The 18,824-nt window shown below is 46.5% G+C and overlaps 1 protein-coding gene, 1 long non-coding RNA gene and 4 other non-coding genes across 8 annotated transcripts in view; 4 read left to right on the top strand and 2 right to left on the bottom strand.

The window, feature by feature from the left end:
- TRIM7 (tripartite motif containing 7) overlaps nt 1-8,270 on the top strand; it is a 28,322-nt gene extending 20,052 nt beyond the window's left edge. Inside the window, exons 7-8 of one of the 3 annotated variants that reach the window (XM_077834234.1) lie at nt 551-586; nt 6,936-8,270. In XM_077834234.1, coding sequence (XP_077690360.1) covers nt 551-586; nt 6,936-7,450 — 551 coding nt within the window. In that variant the 3' untranslated portion in view covers nt 7,451-8,270. Of the gene's footprint in view, nt 1-550; nt 587-963; nt 3,904-6,317 lie in introns of those variants that run through there. The other 2 variants (XM_077834236.1, XM_077834235.1) reach the window with 2 other exon arrangements.
- LOC144275114 (uncharacterized) lies at nt 482-18,271 on the bottom strand. The gene is made up of 4 exons (XR_013347986.1): nt 18,190-18,271; nt 1,519-1,601; nt 821-901; nt 482-567 (listed from the first exon to the last, which is right to left on the bottom strand). It is a non-coding gene; the product is annotated as an uncharacterized LOC144275114 (long non-coding RNA).
- TRNAT-UGU (transfer RNA threonine (anticodon UGU)) lies at nt 14,394-14,466 on the top strand. Its single transcript has one exon. It is a non-coding gene; the product is annotated as a tRNA-Thr (tRNA).
- Nucleotides 15,284-15,355, top strand: TRNAP-UGG (transfer RNA proline (anticodon UGG)). The gene has a single exon. It is a non-coding gene; the product is annotated as a tRNA-Pro (tRNA).
- Nucleotides 16,910-16,982, top strand: TRNAV-AAC (transfer RNA valine (anticodon AAC)). The gene has a single exon. It is a non-coding gene; the product is annotated as a tRNA-Val (tRNA).
- On the bottom strand, nt 17,660-17,741 carry TRNAL-AAG (transfer RNA leucine (anticodon AAG)). Its single transcript has one exon. It is a non-coding gene; the product is annotated as a tRNA-Leu (tRNA).
- Nucleotides 18,272-18,824: the final 553 nt, after the last annotated feature.

Here is an 18,824-nt window from a genome sequence, read left to right as displayed (position 1 = left end):
TCCACCCGTGTTGGCTATGCTGAATTCCTCCCACCCCTAAGCAACTTTGTTATGCTGATCTAACCCCCCACATACACAGCGCTATGTTGATGGGACAGCTTCTCCCACTGACCTAGCTACCGCCTCTCAGGGAGGTGGATTAACTACGTTGATGGGAGAGCTCTCTCCCATCGGCATAGGAGCGTCTTCACTTAAGTAGCACAGTGGTGCAGCTGCATCAGTACAGCAGCGGTAGTTGCAGTGTTTGAAGTGTAGACCTGCCCTAACACTGTCTACACTGAGGGTTAGGTCAATATAGCTATGTCTCTGTGGAACTTCCACACCCCTGAGAGATGTAGCTATGCTGAAGCAAGATGCAGCGTTGTAAGTGTCGACCTGCCCTTAGTGATGTTACTTGAAGTTAAGTTTGTCCAGCCCTTAGTCATGTTACTGGGAATTTACCCACAGGAGCAGTCCTGTTGAAGTGGCAGTATTCTTCTGAATAAAGTTTCCTTACTGATCCTCACTGGTATATCAGCATCGGCAGTAACTGACTTTCTTCTTCTTTCAGAGACTCTGCAGGATGAACTGGGAAAAGGTGAAAAAGGTAAAAGGAACATAGACTTTACATTTTGGTTGTAATTTGCAAAGGGTTTTGGCACAGGCACCAACTTTCTTCTTTTCAGGTGGGTGCTCCAATCCCGCTCTGCCCCGAGGCCCCACCCCCACTCCGCCCCTTCTCCCAAGACCCCACCCTTGCTCTGTCTCTTCCCTCCCGCACTCCGCTCCCTCTCCCCAGTGCCTCTTGCCCACAGCTGAACAGCTGATCACCAGGGCTCACCAAACAGCTGACTGGCGGGTGACTGGTGGGTGGTGAACGCACTATTTTTCCCTGCCCCTGGAGTACTCACGGAGTCGGCACCTACAGGTTTTGATGAAAGAAAAATGACAATTTTAATTTTCTTCTTTCTCAATGATTTCCAGATGCAGTTGGCTTAGGGTTGGTCTACACTAAAAAGTGAAGTTGACCCAGCTGTGTCGCTCAGGAGCGTAAAAAATCCACACCCCATAGCGACAAAGTTAAGCCAACCTAAGTCTCCAGGTAGACTGCGCTAGGTCAACAGAAGAATTCTTTGTTGACCTAGCTGCCTCTTGGGAAGGTGGATTACCTATGCTGACGGGAACTCATCTCCTTAGCATAGGCGGTGCCTACACTGAAGCTCTACAGTGGCCCATCTGCAGCTGTAGCATTTCAAATGTAGACAAGCCCTCAGTTCAAGAGTCAAAAGATGGATTTTCTCACTGAGGCTCTGCAAGTCAAGCTGGGTCCTTTCTGCCTGTTACACACACCAGCCTGCAGCTTGCAATGGAAAGCACAGAGATTTTAACTTACTCTGGTGTCATCCAATTCCCTCTGGCTTGGTTCCTCAGGCATTTCAAACAACAAATTAAGGTCCCAATTTTGCCAAACTTACTCTGAGGTCTGGTCTAGAAAGTTTGACTGGCATAGCTATGTCAGAAATGTGAAAAAAATCATACCTCTAATGGATATCCAGTAGAACCTCAGAATTACGAACACCAGAGTTACGAACTGACCAGTCAACTACACACCTCATTTGGAACTGGAAGTACGTCATCAGGCAGCAGCAGAGACCAAAAAAAGAAGAAGAAAAAGAAAGAAAAGCAAATACAGGACAGTCCTGTGTTAAACATAATCTACTAAAAAAGTTTGAAAAAAGGAAAGCTGCATTTTTCTTCTGCATAGTAAAGCTTCACATCTGTATTAAGTCAGTGTTCAGTTATAAGCTTTTGAAAGAACCATAATGTTTTGTTTAGAGCAGGGGTCCTCAAACTTCATTGCACCGCGACCCCCTTCTGACAACAAAAATCACTACACAGCCCCAGGAGCATGGACCGAACCCTGAGACCTAGGCAGGGGCTGGGTCAGGGGGTAGCAAAGCCAAAGCTCAAGGGCTTCAGTCCCAGGCAGAAGGCCTGTAACCTAAGCCCTGCCATCGAGGGCTGAAGCTTGGGCCCCAGGTGGTGGGGCTTGGGCTTTGGCTTGGGCCCCAGGCACCAGCAAGTCTAACGACAGCCTTGGCAACCCCATTAAAACAGGGTCGCAACCCACTTTGGGGTCCCAACCCACAGTTTGAGAACTGTTGGTTTACAGGTTTCAGAGTAGCAGCCGTGTTAGTCTGTATGCTGTATTTCCAGCAGTTGACAAGAACGTCTGAGGAACAGTGGGCAGAGGGGAATAAACATGGGGAAATAGTTTTACTTTGTGTAATGACCCATCCACTCCCAGTCTCTATTCAAGCCTAAGTTAATTGTATCCAGTTTGCAAATTAATTCCAATTCAGCAGTCTCTCGTTTGAGTCTGTTTTTGAAGTTTTTTTGTTGAAGAATTGCAACTTTTAGGTCTGTAATCGAGTGACCAAAGAGATTGAAGTGTACTCCGACTGGTTTTTGAAGGTTATAATTCTTGATGTCTGATTTGTGTCCATTTATTCTTTTATGTAGAGACTGTCCAGTTTGATCAATGTACATGGCAGAGGAGCATTGCTGGCACATGATGGCATATATCACATTGGTAGAAGTGCAGGTGGACAAGCCTCTGATAGTGTGGCTGATGTGATTAGGCACAAGGATGGTGTCCCCTGAATAGATATGTGGACACAGTTGGCAACGGGCTTTGTTGCAAGGATAGGTTCCTGGGTTAGTGGTTCTGTTGTGTGGTGTGTGGTTGCTGGTGAGTATTTGCTTCTGGTTGAGGGGCTGTCACTAGCCATCACCTTCAGCCCCCAACTAAAACCTCTCCAACGCATCATCAAGGATCTACAGCCTATCCTGAAGGACGACCCACCACTCTCACAGATCTTGGGAGACAGGCCAGTCCTTGCTTACAGACAGCCCCCCAACCTGGAGCAAATATTTCCCCATATTTATTCTTCCCCCCAACCCCCACTGTTCCTTAGACGTTCTTGTCAACTGCTGGAAATGGCCCACCTTGATTATAATGATTGGTAATAGCTCACCTTAAGTGATCACTCTCCTTACAGTGTGTATGGTAACACCCATTGTTTCATGTTCTCTATGTATATAAATCTCCCCACTGTGTTTTCCACTGAATGCATCCGATGAAGTGAGCTGTAGCTCACGAAAACTTATGCTCAAATAAATTGGTTAGTCTCTAAGGTGCCACAAGTCCTCCTTTTCTTTTTGTTGGTTTACAGTTACGGATCTTTCAGAGTTATGAACAACCTCCATTCCTGAGGGGTGCGTAACTCTGAGGTTCTACTGTAGCTGTGCTGGTAAGAGCCCTTGTGCAGATGCAATTATAGCAGCAAAAATACCTTGCTTTTACAGCTTATTCCGTTCAGGGAACTGGTTTAAGCTACACCAGCAAAAGAACTCAGCTGCATCTCCACTTTGATTAGCTGTGCTACTATACCTTACTGATAGCAACCCCTTTTAAGTGTAAACAAGACCACAGTGGGCCTTTGCTTCATGAGAAATCAAGAGAGCACACTGTGAAGAAGGGACTGATCCAAAGCAAATTGTTGTCCAATTTTCTTTTCAACAGGCTTTAGATCAGACCCTAAGTTATAATTCACGGCAATGTTATCAGCTCTCACAATCTTATTACATGTCTCATGATAGCTGATGTTTTATTTAAAGCCCCAGTACCAGGAATCATGTGATTCGAGAGAATCTCAGCTTTCATTTTTGTTTTAAAAGAATACGTTCCCAGCTCTGTTGGCTGTGGAAAAATTGGAAAAATGTGACCCAAGGGCATCCCAAAGGCTCAGAAACCAGCCAACAAATAACCCTACTTTTATCATTGTTTAAACAAATCTCAAGATTTCTGTGGGGGGGGGGGGGGTCAGACTTGTGATTTTTGAACATTTGGGGTTGACAAACTTGCAAGGGGTGAAATCCACCCAGATACAGAGAACATAAGAATGGCCATACTGGGTCAGACCAAAGGTCCGTCTTGTCCAGTATCCTGTCTTCCAACAGTGGCCAATGCCAGGTGCTTCGGAGAATGAAAAGAATGGATAATCATCAAGTGATCCATCCTCTGTGGCCCATTCCCAGCTTCTGGCAAACAGCAACTAAGGATACCATCCCTACCCATCCTGGCTAATAGCCATTGGTGGACCAATCCTCCATGAACTTACCTAGTTCTTTTTTGAACCCTGTTATAGTCTTGGCCTTCACAACATCCTCTGGCAAGGAGTTCCACAGGTTGACTGTGGGTTGTGTGACAAAATACTTCCTTTTGTTTGTTTTAAACTTGTTGCCTATTAATTTCATTTGGTGATGCCTAGTTCTTGTGTTACGAGAAGGAGTAAATAACAGCATATGGCCCACCCATGACCTTAGTCCTACTCAAGGCCTATTTTGGAGGCCTAAGCTTGAGATAAATTATCCCTAGGCCTTGTAGTGATCTCTGCAAAGGTGTGAATTTCATCCAGTGACAATAGGAGGGGCAGAATCAAGACTGCAAACATTTTTTAAAAGTGCATAAAATCAGTATTGCCCTTTAAATGAATCCAGGTGATTTCATGGCTCAGATATTTTGGGGCTACCGCCTCTGCCTAATGCGGATGCTCTCTGTTAACAAACAGGCCTTTCACCCTCACTCTGTTCTAGTCCACATCACTTTCATGGCTGCCACGTCACCAGCTTTCACACCCATCTCTGTGGTGATGCCACAAAGCCTTGGCCTTTTGCAAGCCCAGCTGAGGGCCTGAGCAAAGCCCCAGAGGGCCTAGGCTGAGGTTTTCAAGCCTGGGTGCCTAAAGTCGGGCTCCTCAATTCATAATTGGGCAGCTAGATCTCTAACGGCCTTGTTTTCAGAAGTGCTGAGCAGCCACAAATCCAGCTGAACCCAATGGGAGCGGCCGGATCTGGGAAGTGAGAGCTGAACACTCTTAAATTTTAAACCGTTTCGGTGAGACAAAACAGAAGCCGCATTGGCTGGGCCAATGGGCATACAACTGTTGGGCAAAATCCGGCCTCCCTATTGAAGCCAATGGCAGGTTTGTAACTCACTTCAATGGGGCCAAGGTTTCATCCATGAGGACAAAGATGGAGCCTATTTAAGTTCATTGGGAAATTTCAGGCCCTTTTTTGTGGTACTGAAAAGCTGGGATTTTCAGTGAAGTGTAAGGGAATTTAAACCTTGGAACCCAAATCCCTGATCCTTCTAAAACCCCAGATTCTGTTTGCCAGAAGCTGGGAATGGGCGACAGGGGAATGGATCACTAGATGATTACCTTCTTCTGTTCATTCCCTCTGGAGAACCTGGCATTGGCCACTGTCAGAAGACAGGATACTGGGCTAGATGGACCTTTGGTCTGACTCAGTATGGATGTTCTTATGTTAACACGACTTGACAGTTCATGGGAGGCAGCTGTATTGCTTGAGAACATGCCATTTTCACCTTGCAACTTTGCTGCCTATAGTCACAATTTGAGGTGACTTAGGGTGTGTCTGCACAGCAGCCAGACACTCATGGGTGGCCCGTGCCAGATGACTCCGGTGGTTGGGCTGTGGGGCTGTTTCATTACTGTGTAGACATCTGTGCTTGGGCTAGAGCCAGGAGTCTAAGACCCTGTGAAGTTGGAGGATTCCAGAAGTTGGGCTCCAGCTCAAGGCCAGAAATCTACTTAACAATGAAACAGCCTGAGCCCTACAAGGCCAAGTCAGCTGGCATGGGCCATCCACGGGTTTTGTGCTCTGTGAACATACCCTTAAGCTATCTTATTGTTTTAAGCCTGACTTTGTGAATAAAGCATCATTTTATCTACCCTCTTCCTTAAGACCCATCTGCATCCAATCTGAGGTATGGAGATATGTTTAGGCCAAGATTTTCAACACTGACTGGTAGGTATTCTAAGGATACTCAGTTTTTAAGAGGTTCTGGTTTTTAAAAGATGGCATGTCAAGCACCTTATGTGACTCACATCAAGCACCTAAATACGTAAGTGACCTCATTTTTAGAAGTGCTGAGCCACCACAAATCCAACTGAAGCCAGTGGAAGCTGTGAATTCAGATCTGAACCATCTCAACTAGGAACTGGTTTGGACCGGAGGCTCCAGGTCTCGCTTGTTCTTAGGCCCCTCCCGGAAAATGGAGGCACCACCAATTTTGAAAAACTTGACCTAGGTATCAGTTGCTTTTTATTACAGCAGAACCCTCGTTTTACAAATAATTGGGGACTGAGGTGTTCATAACATTGAAAAGTTCATAAAAATGCACCTCGCAAAAGGACAGTGCAGGGGTGTGTGTAAGATGCAACAGGGGGCACTTTGTTGCTTTCTTCTAGTCCTTCAAACCACAGCAAAGTAATTTCCAGTGAACTGAAGGTATCAGAATGTGAAGGAACAAGGACAAGCTCTTCACTGACATCACCGTCATGATGAAATTTCCCCCTTCTACCCTCATTGGGAAAAATGGTCATTCATAAAATCAAGTGTAGTGCCGAGTTACCGAGTTGCCGGGGTGTGCTCAACACCTGTCCCGCCCCAAGCCCCATCCCTGCTCCACCCTTCCTCCAAGCCTCTGCCCTGACTCTTCCCGCCCCTGTCCTGCCTTTTCCCTCCCCCACTCCTCCCCCTCTCTCCCAACGCCTCCTACACTGCAGAACAGCTGATCCATTGCAGGCGGGAGGCCCTGGGAGGGAGAGGAGCTTACGGGAGGGGCTGCCGGCAGGCAGGAGATGCCGGCGGGGAGGGGGAGGTATTGATCCATGGGGCAGATAGTGGGTGCAGAGCACCCACTGTTTTTTTTCTGGGGGTGCTCCAGCCCTGGAGACCTATGGAGTCAGCACCTATGAAATCAAGCTTCTAGTGCAGATATAAAATTGCTAATCATTTGCATGGGGTTTGCATAGTTTCTCCTTCTACTGGTAATTCTACATTGTTGTTCTTATTATTATCCACAGAGGACCTGACTCTGGATCCGGATACAGCCAACCAGCTGCTCATCTTATCCACAGATCTCAAGAGTGTGAGGATGGGATGCCGAAAACAGGAGCTGCCTGATAACCCCAAGCGATTCGACACTAACTCCCGGGTGCTGGCTTTGGAAGGATTCAAGTCGGGGAGGCATTACTGGGAGGTGGAAGTGGGGGCCTCAGACGGCTGGGCTTTTGGGGTGGCTAGGGAGTCGGTGAGGAGGAAAGGTCTGACTCAGTTTTCCCCCGAGGAGGGGATCTGGGCAGTGCAACAAAACGGAGGGCGCTACTGGGCTGTCACCTCCCCTCAACGCACCCCACTTTGCATCGGTGAGAGGCTCAGTAAGGTCCGGGTTTACCTAGATTACGAAGGGGAAGAGGTGTCATTCTACAACGCTGAGAACATGCAGCACATGTTTACTTTTAATGTTGCCTTTAATGAGAGAGTGTTCCCCCTCTTTTCCGTCTGCTCCACAATCACCTACATTAAACTGTGTCCCTGAAACTTGCAAAACAATTCACTTAAGACTTGCCCGGGTGCCCCTCACAGAAAAAGCAGCCACAAACCGTGAAGATGAGCATGGCATTAATGCAATAGCTAGGTTGTTAGCTAGCTAGCCTAGGCAGTTGCTTGTGTTTTCATGATCAGGTCATCTAGCCCTGACCAGAACAGGTCCAGACCACATGGCAGTTGGTCCATATTTGTGATCCATGAGGTTGGGCCGAAAGCTCCTTAAAATCAATAAACAGACTCCAGTTGACTTAAGTGGGCTTTGGACTTAAGAGGGCAGGTGCAATGAGGGGAGATTTTCAGAAAACTGCCAGTGTAGACAAAGATTGTCAGCACGGCAAAAGCAATATGATCAGGTCTAAGGACTTGTAAATTACCACATTTAAGCCAAACCAATATAAATAAGGACTACTCTGATTTAAATGCATCTACATTGGGGTTTTGTTTCAGTCTAACAAGATCAATTTTAAATCCATATAGTTAAACTATTGCAACTTTTCTAATAAAAGCCAGGGTCTAACGCTACTAGAAACAGCTGACCATTGTCCAAACTACAGCTTCCATCACTGGAGCAGCACCAGTCCAGCAACTGCTTAACAGTTACCCTATAGTAGTGGAGGCCTTAGTGAGAGCCTCTGATTGTTCTCTTTATTTGAAGGCTAGATGCTAGTCCTATTTGTGTGACCCATGCACCTCTTCTGTATCTCTTGATGTGCAAGTTGTTTGAAAGTCAATGGCAAATAATTCTTTGCATGATGGGGCTTGGAAACTCACTGGTTGTCTAAAGGCCTTGTAGTAGAAATAAAATCTGAAGGCACTCTATGAACGTTTATTTTGCTTTCATTTGATATTATTCAGAATTGACCTCATGTATTTTCCATATGATCAAGTCAAGCCGAGGCCCAAGGATTACACACCACTTAAAACTGGGCTTAAATGGGATGAAAGTGATATTTCGGTCTTGTGCTGGCTTCCTTCAGTGGGTGGAAAATTTCTCATAATTTATTTTTATTAGAAGCTCCCAGACTCAGGTACTTATACAGAAAACTTCGGTGTGGTGGGAACTTCTGTCTGGAAAACACCTTGTTATGTTGTAACCTTATAGAGACTAACAACCTGAATCTGAAAAGCTGGGTAATGAGTCTCATGCAAATAGACTTTCGTCAGTATTTCAGGCTCCAAGACAGGTTGAAAATACCCCTAGGAGCATAAGGGAGAATTGTGAAGTTATAAGAACACTAGCATGTAATGAAAGAGACATGGCATCCATTATCTGCTCTGCTACAAACTCCTCTTGTGAACTTGGACCACTCAATCTCTCTGTGTGCCTGTTCCCAATCTGTAAAGAGACAATAATACTGAACTCGCAGTGGTGCTCTGAGGATAAATACATTGACGACTGAGAGGTATGTGGACGCTATGTTAACGGGGACCATATATGACAGACAGGGGAATATTATCTTTCATAGTATTTCTATGGTTGTCAGACTGGTGCTAGCTAGAGCCAAGAAGAGCAGAGATGAATGAAAATTAGGGAGGTGGGGAATGGTATTAACTTCAATTTTTGGTCTCTCAGAAAAGTGTTATTCAGGTTTATCTTGAGAGATCAGCGTGATATAAAATCCTAAATGAATCCGACAGAGTATATTTCTTCTCATCATTGCACAATGTAGAAATGTGAGTGCATGCCACGAAGGATGCCACTGATTAAACCATGCGTATGCAGCAAACATCTAGGCAGAGGCAGTATTGTGTATGGGTTAGAAAAGGGGACCTGGAAACAGGATCCTGGATTCCATTCCTGGCTATCACAATGACATAATCTCTCACCAATTAATGCATCTAATGCATTTAATACATTCCTTAATAAAAGTTTGCTTAGTGCTTTGAAAAAAAAAAAGTCAAGTGCCAAGCAATTAATACGATGACATATGACCTGCTGTAGTTGTTGTATGCAAATAAAGTCCAGCAAACACACAACACTACAAATTATTAATTTCCACTTCTGGGGAAATATTTTTAACTTAACCAACCTTCAGGGTGCAAAACACACTCAGTGCAGCAGCTTGTAGCATTTCCACTTATTTTTTTCAAGGAAAGACCCAGCTGGTGGGCCGACTGCAGCTGGTGTAAGTCCCTTTTCTTCTTTCTTTCTTAAAGCTGGCTGAAGAGGGTGGAGGAAGATCCAACAAATGCTTTTTATGTGTATTTAGGTGCAAACATCACTCTCCGTATATTTCCATCAACTCCTGGTGAATTAGGATACGTTTCATTGGGTTCAGAACATTGATTACAATCTGAGCAAAGCACAGGTCAAAAGATCATCATCATTCTGCACTAGAGAGATTAAGAACTTGACTAAAAAACAAAATAAGAACAAGGCCCAATAACCTTAGACAAGCTCTGTGACTACAGAGAGATGCATGGGACAGAATTGGACAAAGTCATTTAAAACAAAAGGCCAGTCGAGAAGAGACTGGCAATGATAATGTTTTCAATGATTTTTCACTCATTACCTACATCCAGAAAGTCTGTTAGCGAAGGGTGAATCCACCGAGCATTCAAGCTCTGCTCAAGTGGAAAGCAATGAGTTGGAGTTCCCAAGGTTGCCAATGCTTGTGATCTTATCACCAGGCTGCTGATACATGCATAGGCGCCGACTCCGTGGCTGGAAAATTAGGCACTGACTACGGGGAAATATTAGTGGGTGCTCTGCACCCACCGGCAGCCAAGCTCCCCTCCCACCCACCTCCTCCTCAGCTGCCTCCTCCCCTGAGTGCGCCGTGTCCCCGCTCCTCCACCTACCTCCCAGAACTTCCCGCCCTGCCGCAGCCAAAGAGCTGTTTGGCTGCTCCGGGAGATGTGGGGAGGAGCAGGAATGTGGTGCACTCAGGGGAGGAGGCAGGGAAGAGGCTGGGACAGGGCGGGGATTTGGGGAAGGAGTCAGAATAGGGGCAGTGAGGGGGCGGAGTTGGGGCGGGGACTTTGGGGAAGGGGTTGGAATGGGGGTGGGGCAGGGGCCAGGCCTCATGGAAGGGGTAGAGTCGGGGCGGGGCTGGGGGCAGAGCAGGGTTGAGCAAAAGTTGGTGCCTATGGATGCTGGGTGTTGTGACAAAGCCCCAGCTACCTGCCCAGAGTCACGCTATTTCAGGAGAAATAGCGTGACTCTGGGCAGGTAGGTGTCATTTTCTATAAAAGGAAGTTTCTAGACTGAGAGCTAAAACCATGCTGGAGAGGACCCTGAAGGATGCCACCTGTTGGCAATATGAGGAAAACCTGAGATGGAAGCCAGAGTAGGGCAAGGCCTTCGAGGTGATATGCAACTGGGACGCCAGTAACTGCTTCCTCCCTCGAGGCAGCTTCACCCAATTTGCTGGCTGGAGATTTGTCAATAAGACCCAGCTCAACTGTGTCCCGCTGAAGGGGGCCGTCCACTAAGGGAATGGGGACAAGCCATGCAGAGTGTGCAGCTATACGAAGGCAAGGCACCGGACTGCTATGAAGAGAAACTAGAAGTATCTTCGGTATGACTGATTGCAAGTTGGAGCTAGACATGGGATAGCAGAAAAGAGCAGTGGGGCTATGGAATAGCACTTGCATATATTGTACAGACACACTTATCTCAACCTGTGTATTATATAATTTTAACATTAGCTTTAATAAATTTTTTATATCTGTTCTTATCAGTTTAATTACTGAGGCAGAAACTGCACTTTGTAGAAGACTTGACCTGCTATCCTGAAGAAGACTACTATTCTGAAGATGGATTCTGCTGCTGCTTCAAAAGAAGATCTTCATGCTGCTTCGGAGGCTCCAGGACAGACCAAGAACACCCGCAGTGCTTCCAGAATATTGCTTCCTTGAAGAAAACCTGTGGAAATGCTGCAGTAGGGGGATCTTGCACCTCGAGGACGGCCTTCCTGGACATCACAGCCAGGACAAACATCGTCTCCCCAGCTCTTCAGGAGAAAGATGCCACAAGGAGAACTTCTTCCACCTCCTCTACTGCCCAGGATCCTGATGCTGGTTGTTGTCCTGCTGTGTCCTCAGCCGGCAGGACCAGTCTCTCCTCAGAAACCAGCCTCTCCTCAGAAACCACCCAGCGGGACCTCAACACCTCACTAGATGCCTGCCCAGCCAAACCTCTCCATACTACTCTCCCAGCGCAACGAGAACCATCTAGTGAGTCCACTGATATGACTGAAGCCCATCTAGCAGAGCAAGAAGAAAGGGAGAATGATTGCCTCTACCTCCAATATCCCCTCCCTATGGACATTGTCCTCTGGCCCTTCTGCTATCCAGTTCGAGGATTCCAGTACATTGACAGTCTCAGCAGACACCTCAAGAAAATCCATGGCAAGCGGATTGCCTTCCGGTGTGCCCTCTGTGACCTGCCTTTTGAGACGCAGAAGAAATGTAAGTTGCATCAAGTCTCCTGCAAGGGACATCTCACCCCTGAAGAATCTCAACTCTACCAGACTATGTTGCCACCATCCCATCTCTGCTCTGAATGCAGAAACACCACATGCTCCAACTCCAGCTTCCGACTGCCCAAATACTCCGGCTACTGCATCACAGCCAACTCCCCCAGAGCCAGAGCACGAAAAGGTGGTCCAACAATCTACTGAGGGAAGGACTACTCCTGTCCATTGGACCACCCAAAAGCATACTACCATTGAAGGAGTAAGTGCTGCCTTAAAAATCCCTAAGCTGGTCCCCACCAAGAGGAGGATCAGCGCTCCCTCGCAGCCTACATGAGGCAACTCCATCTCCAGACAGCTTAGTGCTTCCTCACAGAATGTTCATCATGACACCATCATCAGAAGGGTCAGTGCCCCCGCGCAGGTAACTTAATGGGATCCTGTCATCAGAAGAGCTAGCTTCACCACACAGGCTACCCAGTGAGACCCAGATAGTGGAGGAGCTATCTACGCAGCTAGGACCACGCAAAGGGACCTCACCCCTAGGCAGACCAGCATGGCCTCCAACACCACCCACGAGGACCTTGCCCCCAGAAGGTCTCACACTGCATCAAAGACCCCCTCCCCACCCCAACAGAACTCATCCACAGAAGGACCAGCATTGCTCTGGAAACTCACAAGCAAGACCGCATCCCTAAAAGGGCCATTACCGCTGCCCCTAAAACTGTCTTTCCTAAAAGGACAAGTGCTGCCCTAAAAACTGCAAAGGAAGACACTGCCCTTGTTTCGGAGATCATGCCTCAAGATCCAGCTGAGCAGAGTACTCAAAACCGGGAGGAAAATAGGCAACAGGCTAATCCCACAGCAGTTTTCTAGCCTGAGCTTGTGGAGATTGAGCAGCCAGAGGAGCAGCAACCTTCGGTGAGGGCTGCCACACCTCGGCAAGCCACTTGGATGGAGGAGTTGGCAAGGACAGCCTCCTTCAATGACTTTGACCTCCTTGTAGACAGACTCACTAAGACCTGTCTGCAAAATTTGTATCTGGGAGGAAAGGAACTCAGGAGAACACACCGACTGCTCACAGAGCTCCGGCATGGAGACATAACAACAACAACAACCACCACAGGAGAGAAGCCAGGAGAAGGAACATCAGTCACCACTACGGCCCAGCAGCAGCATCCAGGATCCAGAAGCTCTAACAGTCAAACCGCCCTAAGTCTATGAGAGAGATCCTTGACGGGCCCTCACCCTACTGCGCAATCCCGTCCGAGAGACTATTTTCCTACTTCAGGGGTGTGTCTGACCATGTAGCTTAGAACGACATGCAGTGACCAGGGTGCCTTCATCCTTTACCCCACCTTGACTATGCAGAGGACCTGGAACAAGACTTTACAGCACAGGAAGTAGAGACCAGACTTACAAAGACCAAAACCACAGCCCCAGGAAAAGATGGTATTCACTACAACTTCCTGAAAAAATGAGACCCCGGCTCCCTGGTCCTAACTGCCATTTTCAACAAATGCAAACAGTTCCTCTGTACTCCCAGCTCCTGGAAGAAGTCTATGACGGTGCTCGTCTACAAGAAAGGGGAGTGAGACAAAATAACTGCATGAATTTTGTGGACTTGATTCTTCTTTGCATCAAGTGAAGGCTCTCAGTGTGGTACAGTGCACCCAGCCCACATGGGTCCTGATCCTGTTTTTTTTTTAAAACCTACTGTAACGTAAATTCAGTATAATAATACTCAACTTCTGGTTCTTCTGATTTGGTGGAACTCAGACAGAGATCTTAGAGTATATTACAGTACTCAAAGTATTTTGCTTGTCATTATTACACAATGTAGAAATGCAAGTGCATTCCATGCTGGATGCCATTGATTAAACCATGCATATGCAGCAAACATCTAGGTGGAGGCAGTATTGTATATGGGTTAGAAGAGGGGAGTGTGAAACAGGACCACGGATTTTATTCCTGGCTATCACAGTGACATCATCCATCACCAATTTAATACCTCTAATCCATTTAATATATTCTTGAATCAAAGTTTGGTTCGTGCATTGGAAAAAAAAGAAAAGTGCCAAGCAACTAATGGGATGACGTGTGATCTACTGCATTTGTTGTATGCAAATAAAGTGCAGCGAACACACAACAACGCTGCAAACTATTGATTTCCACTTCTGGCAAGCTGTATTTAATTTAGCCAACCTTCAGGGTGCAATACACAGTCAGTACAGCAGGTGGTAGCGTTACCACACGTTTTTCAGGCACAGAGCCTGCTGGCCAGCGGTGTGTATGTGGCGAGTCCCTTTTCCTGTTTGTTTCTTAAAGCGGGCTGCAGAGCTTGGAGGACGAGCCAAAGGAGACTTTTTATGCAAATCCTTACATTGACATCGACTCCTGGTGAATAAAGATACTTTTAATTGGGGTCAGAACATTAATCCAGACCCTGAGCAAAGCACAGGTCAAAAGATCTTCACCATTCTGGGGAGGACAGAAGAAGCCTTTATAGCTGCAGGCTCCATAGCTCAGGGGTTAGAGCACTGGTCTTGTAAACCAGGGGTCGCGAGTTCAAATCTCGCTGGGGCCTACCGCTGCCCTTTTTCACCCCATGTCCCTTCATTTCATTTTTTAAAAAATGTTACTTATTTCAACAAAAGCTTTTATCTCGCTTTCCAGATCAGTCACATTCCTTGACTTTTTTTCAAATGTCAACCGGTGTCTTGGGCCACCAGATAATTATTTGAGACACAAGCGAAGTGACAAGACAAACTTCGAAGCCGAGCTATTCTTCAGCTCACTTTCACCAACAGAAGTTGGTCCAACAAGAGATGTTACCTCACCCACCTTGTCACTCTAATATCCTTGGGGCAACGCTGCAAATGGTAAATTCTTAGGAAGGCTGGAGATATATAATGTTGGCGCATCTAAGCACCTGCAATCATGGATTTTAAAATTTAGCACCTGACAGTCTCTTTTTCTTTGGGAGAAGGTTTTTATCTGGAAACACTTGCTGCCTCAGTTTACATTACAAAAAGCATGGGGTGGGGGGAGGGAATCAGTAGGATAAAAATCTGCCGCTCTCTACAGCTGTTACCAGAAATTTAGAAACTGTCAGATCAGCTGGGTGATACTTTTTTCACTTATGTTGTTGGAAAGAAAGAATGACTGACTGGAGGGGGGAAGGGATTAAAGGGAAAAAAATGAATTAAAGTCAAGCCTCTCTTGTTGAAAGCTGAATCACTGAGCAGTACTGGACACTGGAGCGTTGGCAGAGGGAGAGGAAAGTGAGCTGGGGCAAGAGAATGGAAGCAAAGTGGAACTGATTCCAAAAAAGCAAAGGGCTCATGCACCGCGTTACCTAAAGACAGCTCTCAAGTGCTTCCTCAGGTGCTTGTTACCAATATGGCTCGTTGGTCTAGGGGTATGATTCTCGCTTTGGGTGCGAGAGGTCCCGGGTTCAAATCCCGGACGAGCCCTCTTTTATATTTTAAAAATGTGTATTGGCACTCTAAAAAACGTGCACAGTTTGTTTGCCTGTGAACAGTACAAAATATGACCTGCTGTACAAATACACAGGAACAGGGCAGTGACGTCCTTGTGCTTTTGCAGTGGTTGCTTCGCTCTGGCTTTGGGGACTTGCCACGTGGGCTGATGAGTTCTTGCTGAGCCAGGCAGCACACGCAGGGATTATACAACGGAATAGCGGGAAGAAAAACAAAACAGACTGGGGCGGGAGTTAACCAGGGCGAACCAGGCTGGTGGGGAAGTGGGGACGAAGAGATCAATAGATTCGGTGGGGGAGAGGAGGAATCAAGACACGATGTCAGGAGGCTGTAGATAAAACATTCCCTATAGGGTGACCCAGGGTGGCATGTACCCCGCCGTGCAGGGCTCCCTGCAAGTCACCCAAGGGGCTCATAGCTCCCCAAAGTAGGGGTTGAAAAGCTAGAAGTGGCATAACAGCAGGGCATAGAACCAGGGGACTGAGGGGGGATGTTGAGGGCTGGGGGGCAAGCTGCCAGGATGGGGACCAACTGGGGTTTCCTGGGGGAGCTGTGTGAGAGGGGAATTCGCGGGCGGTGGGAATTGTTTTCAGGGCTCCTGGCAAAGAGCGCGGCATGGGGGGGGGCGTGTTAAAGCGGGGCACAGTCAGTAGCAGGGTTATTTTTGGGAAAGGGATGCAGGGGTGCCTTAACGGGCTGCTTGGTAGGGGAAGGAGGGAGGAGTTCGGGTGGCTTGAATGGAGACCTGCAGAGCCTAATTAAGTGGGTGCTTTGCTGCGGGAGATTGTTGTTTTTTGGGGGAGGGTGGAAACAAGACTGATTATTTCTGCTGTAGTTACAGACATCCGGACAAGCATAGCGGGGGGGGGGGGGGGGGGAGAGGCGAGTTAAGTCATTCCCATCTGCACACATGCGGATGGAGAAACAAAATTCACAGTTGTGCTGTTACACACACAGCAATAGGTGCATCTGATGAAGTGAGCTGTAGCTCACGAAAGCTCATGCTCAAATAAATTGGTTAGTCTCTAAGGTGCCACAAGGACTCCTTTTCTTTTTGCGAATACAGACTAACACGGCTGTTACTCTGAAACCTGAGATTAAGAAACAACCACCAAGCCCAGAGGCATTTTTCAAAAAGCAAAATCATACCTAGGCACATAAAGAACATGAACATACACATGTATGCACACGTTTAAAATGATCACACATACACAAACAGAAGCATTGTCATACCTAAGCCTACTCAAAGCTTCATGTCTGTACGTGCACATTCACAAACAAATCACACAATCATGGGCTCACACCCATTTACAAATATCACAGCAGTTAGTTAGGGGACATTTGTGAGTACACAGTTTCACTATACACGAACACACATACAGACCAACGTAACAGTCACAACCATCTACAAACACAAAGCCACTGATTAACAAAACCCAGTACACTTACATGAAGACATCAGCAAAGACACAGGACCCACGGATTAGAAATCTCTAGATAATCAGGGAGCAAACATTTTCAAGTGGGGTTTCTGTAGTGTAGTGGTTATCACGTTCGCCTAACACGCGAAAGGTCCCCGGTTCGAAACCGGGCAGAAACAACTTCGCAATTTTGATGTGGTGAACACTGTGTCACAGGGTAGTGCTTCCAAAGTATGTTAAATAAGGACCCGTTTTGGAGAAGATTAAGTCTTAACACTTGTGGCACATCCGCTGTTTCTCCTCTTTCTAATATCCTGTGACTGACACACTAACTACATGGCATACAGGACAAATCCTGACAATTTGTATTTGGATATTTTTGGGGGTGGAAAAGGAAAACTCAGGCATCTCTCGTACATTTCTCTTGCAGTGAATTGCTTTGCCTGTCATGTTAAAGGGAGGGAGCATTGGCTGGTTTGAGATCTACATTCTCCTAATTTGCAAGTCCCTTTTGTCAGGAAGAAGTGACAGACAGAGCAGCTTTGCAGGGATCCATGCAGCTACCCTGCTAATGCCCTGAATAGTTGCTGTGCTCTCTGGGCTGGAGAATAAATCCACAGCTGTCATGCACAGAGGGATATTCCACTTCGGTTATTTTTAGCACCGTGAAAACCGTCTACAAACAGGACCTTCCTGAAAACTGCCCCTCTCCTCAGTCAAGATCAGTGTTTTCTGGGACGGGGCTATCAGGCAAGTGCAAAAGCATATCTGCTAATTAGCACCGCGAAATTGAAAGTCTCCATTTAGCTATTTAAAAAAATGGATCCTGAAGGAAAGGCAAAGCACAAAAAGAATCTGGCAGCGGTGGGATTCGAACCCACGCCCCCGAAGAGACTGGAGCCTTAATCCAGCGCCTTAGACCGCTCGGCCACGCTACCTTGCTGAAAATGGGTTCCTGGGTATACCCCTTTCCTTGGCATAGTGCTCTCTGCACCGCTGAAAAAACTGCAATTTGAGAGCCAAAAGCAATCTGACAGCGTGCTGCAAGCATCTCACAATAAAAAAGAGTATAGTTCTAATTACAGCAGCCATTTACTACTCTTAATTCAAAGTCAACCCCCGCTGCCTATAGCCCTGCTCGTGTGTAAGGTAGTTTGGCACAAAAATTGGCACACAAAGAAAAACTGAAGTAATAAAATATTTCCTTGCTAACCCATAGTGACATTCCTTCAGATGTGGGAATTTACTATAAAACTAGAAGGGCAGTGATCTGTCTTTTGACATAATTATTACCTGGCTGCATTTAAAGAAGAAGGAGGAGGAGAGGGAAAGAAAGAGCAGAAAAATAAAATAATAGTAATTTATTATTATTATCATTATTATTACCGGCTTTCCTCCAGAACTGAATGATATCCACTCTCATCCTGGGTCTCTCTCTTTCCCCCCTCCAGTAGCAACTATCTCAGATATCAATGGCAAACTATTTTAACACCCGAATGATTTTGCTAAGTGGTAACTAAACGAAAAAGTGGGGGAAATTCCACTCCTTTTCATCATTATCTGCAGCCAATCCATTCACACTCGGCGTTTCACATGCCCCCTACACTATCTACTGTCCTCCCCCCACTCCCACCCCATACACACACTTTCTTCTCTACCCCCTCCACGTCTTCTATTATTGTTGTTATTACGTAGATCCCTCGTCTTATGTCACCCTCCATTCCTGTGCTTACAGATAAGCACAGATGTAAGCAATGGGCTCAAGTAACTGTCTGCTGGCAAGTTGCCCTGATCGTTACCATGTTATGCTATCCATAGCTGAGAGATTCTTTCTACAGTTCACTTTATTGGACTAGACCCAGCTCAGTGTGACTTAAAGGTTTAATGTGACCTGTTGTGTTTTTTGTTTGTTTGTTTGGGTTTTTTTAAGTGTCAGGCATCCTAGTATATTTTATGCTCTGTTGGAAATCCTCTGATTGTTGACACCAACGGCCAAGTGTTTGAGTAATGTCTGCTTGAGG

The sequence above is a fragment of the Eretmochelys imbricata genome, chromosome 14, assembly GCF_965152235.1.
Source record: "Eretmochelys imbricata isolate rEreImb1 chromosome 14, rEreImb1.hap1, whole genome shotgun sequence".
Lineage (NCBI taxonomy): Eukaryota > Metazoa > Chordata > Testudines > Cheloniidae > Eretmochelys > Eretmochelys imbricata.
The sequence above is the reverse complement of the archived record's forward strand: the minus strand, read 5'-3'. Positions and strand labels throughout refer to the sequence as shown.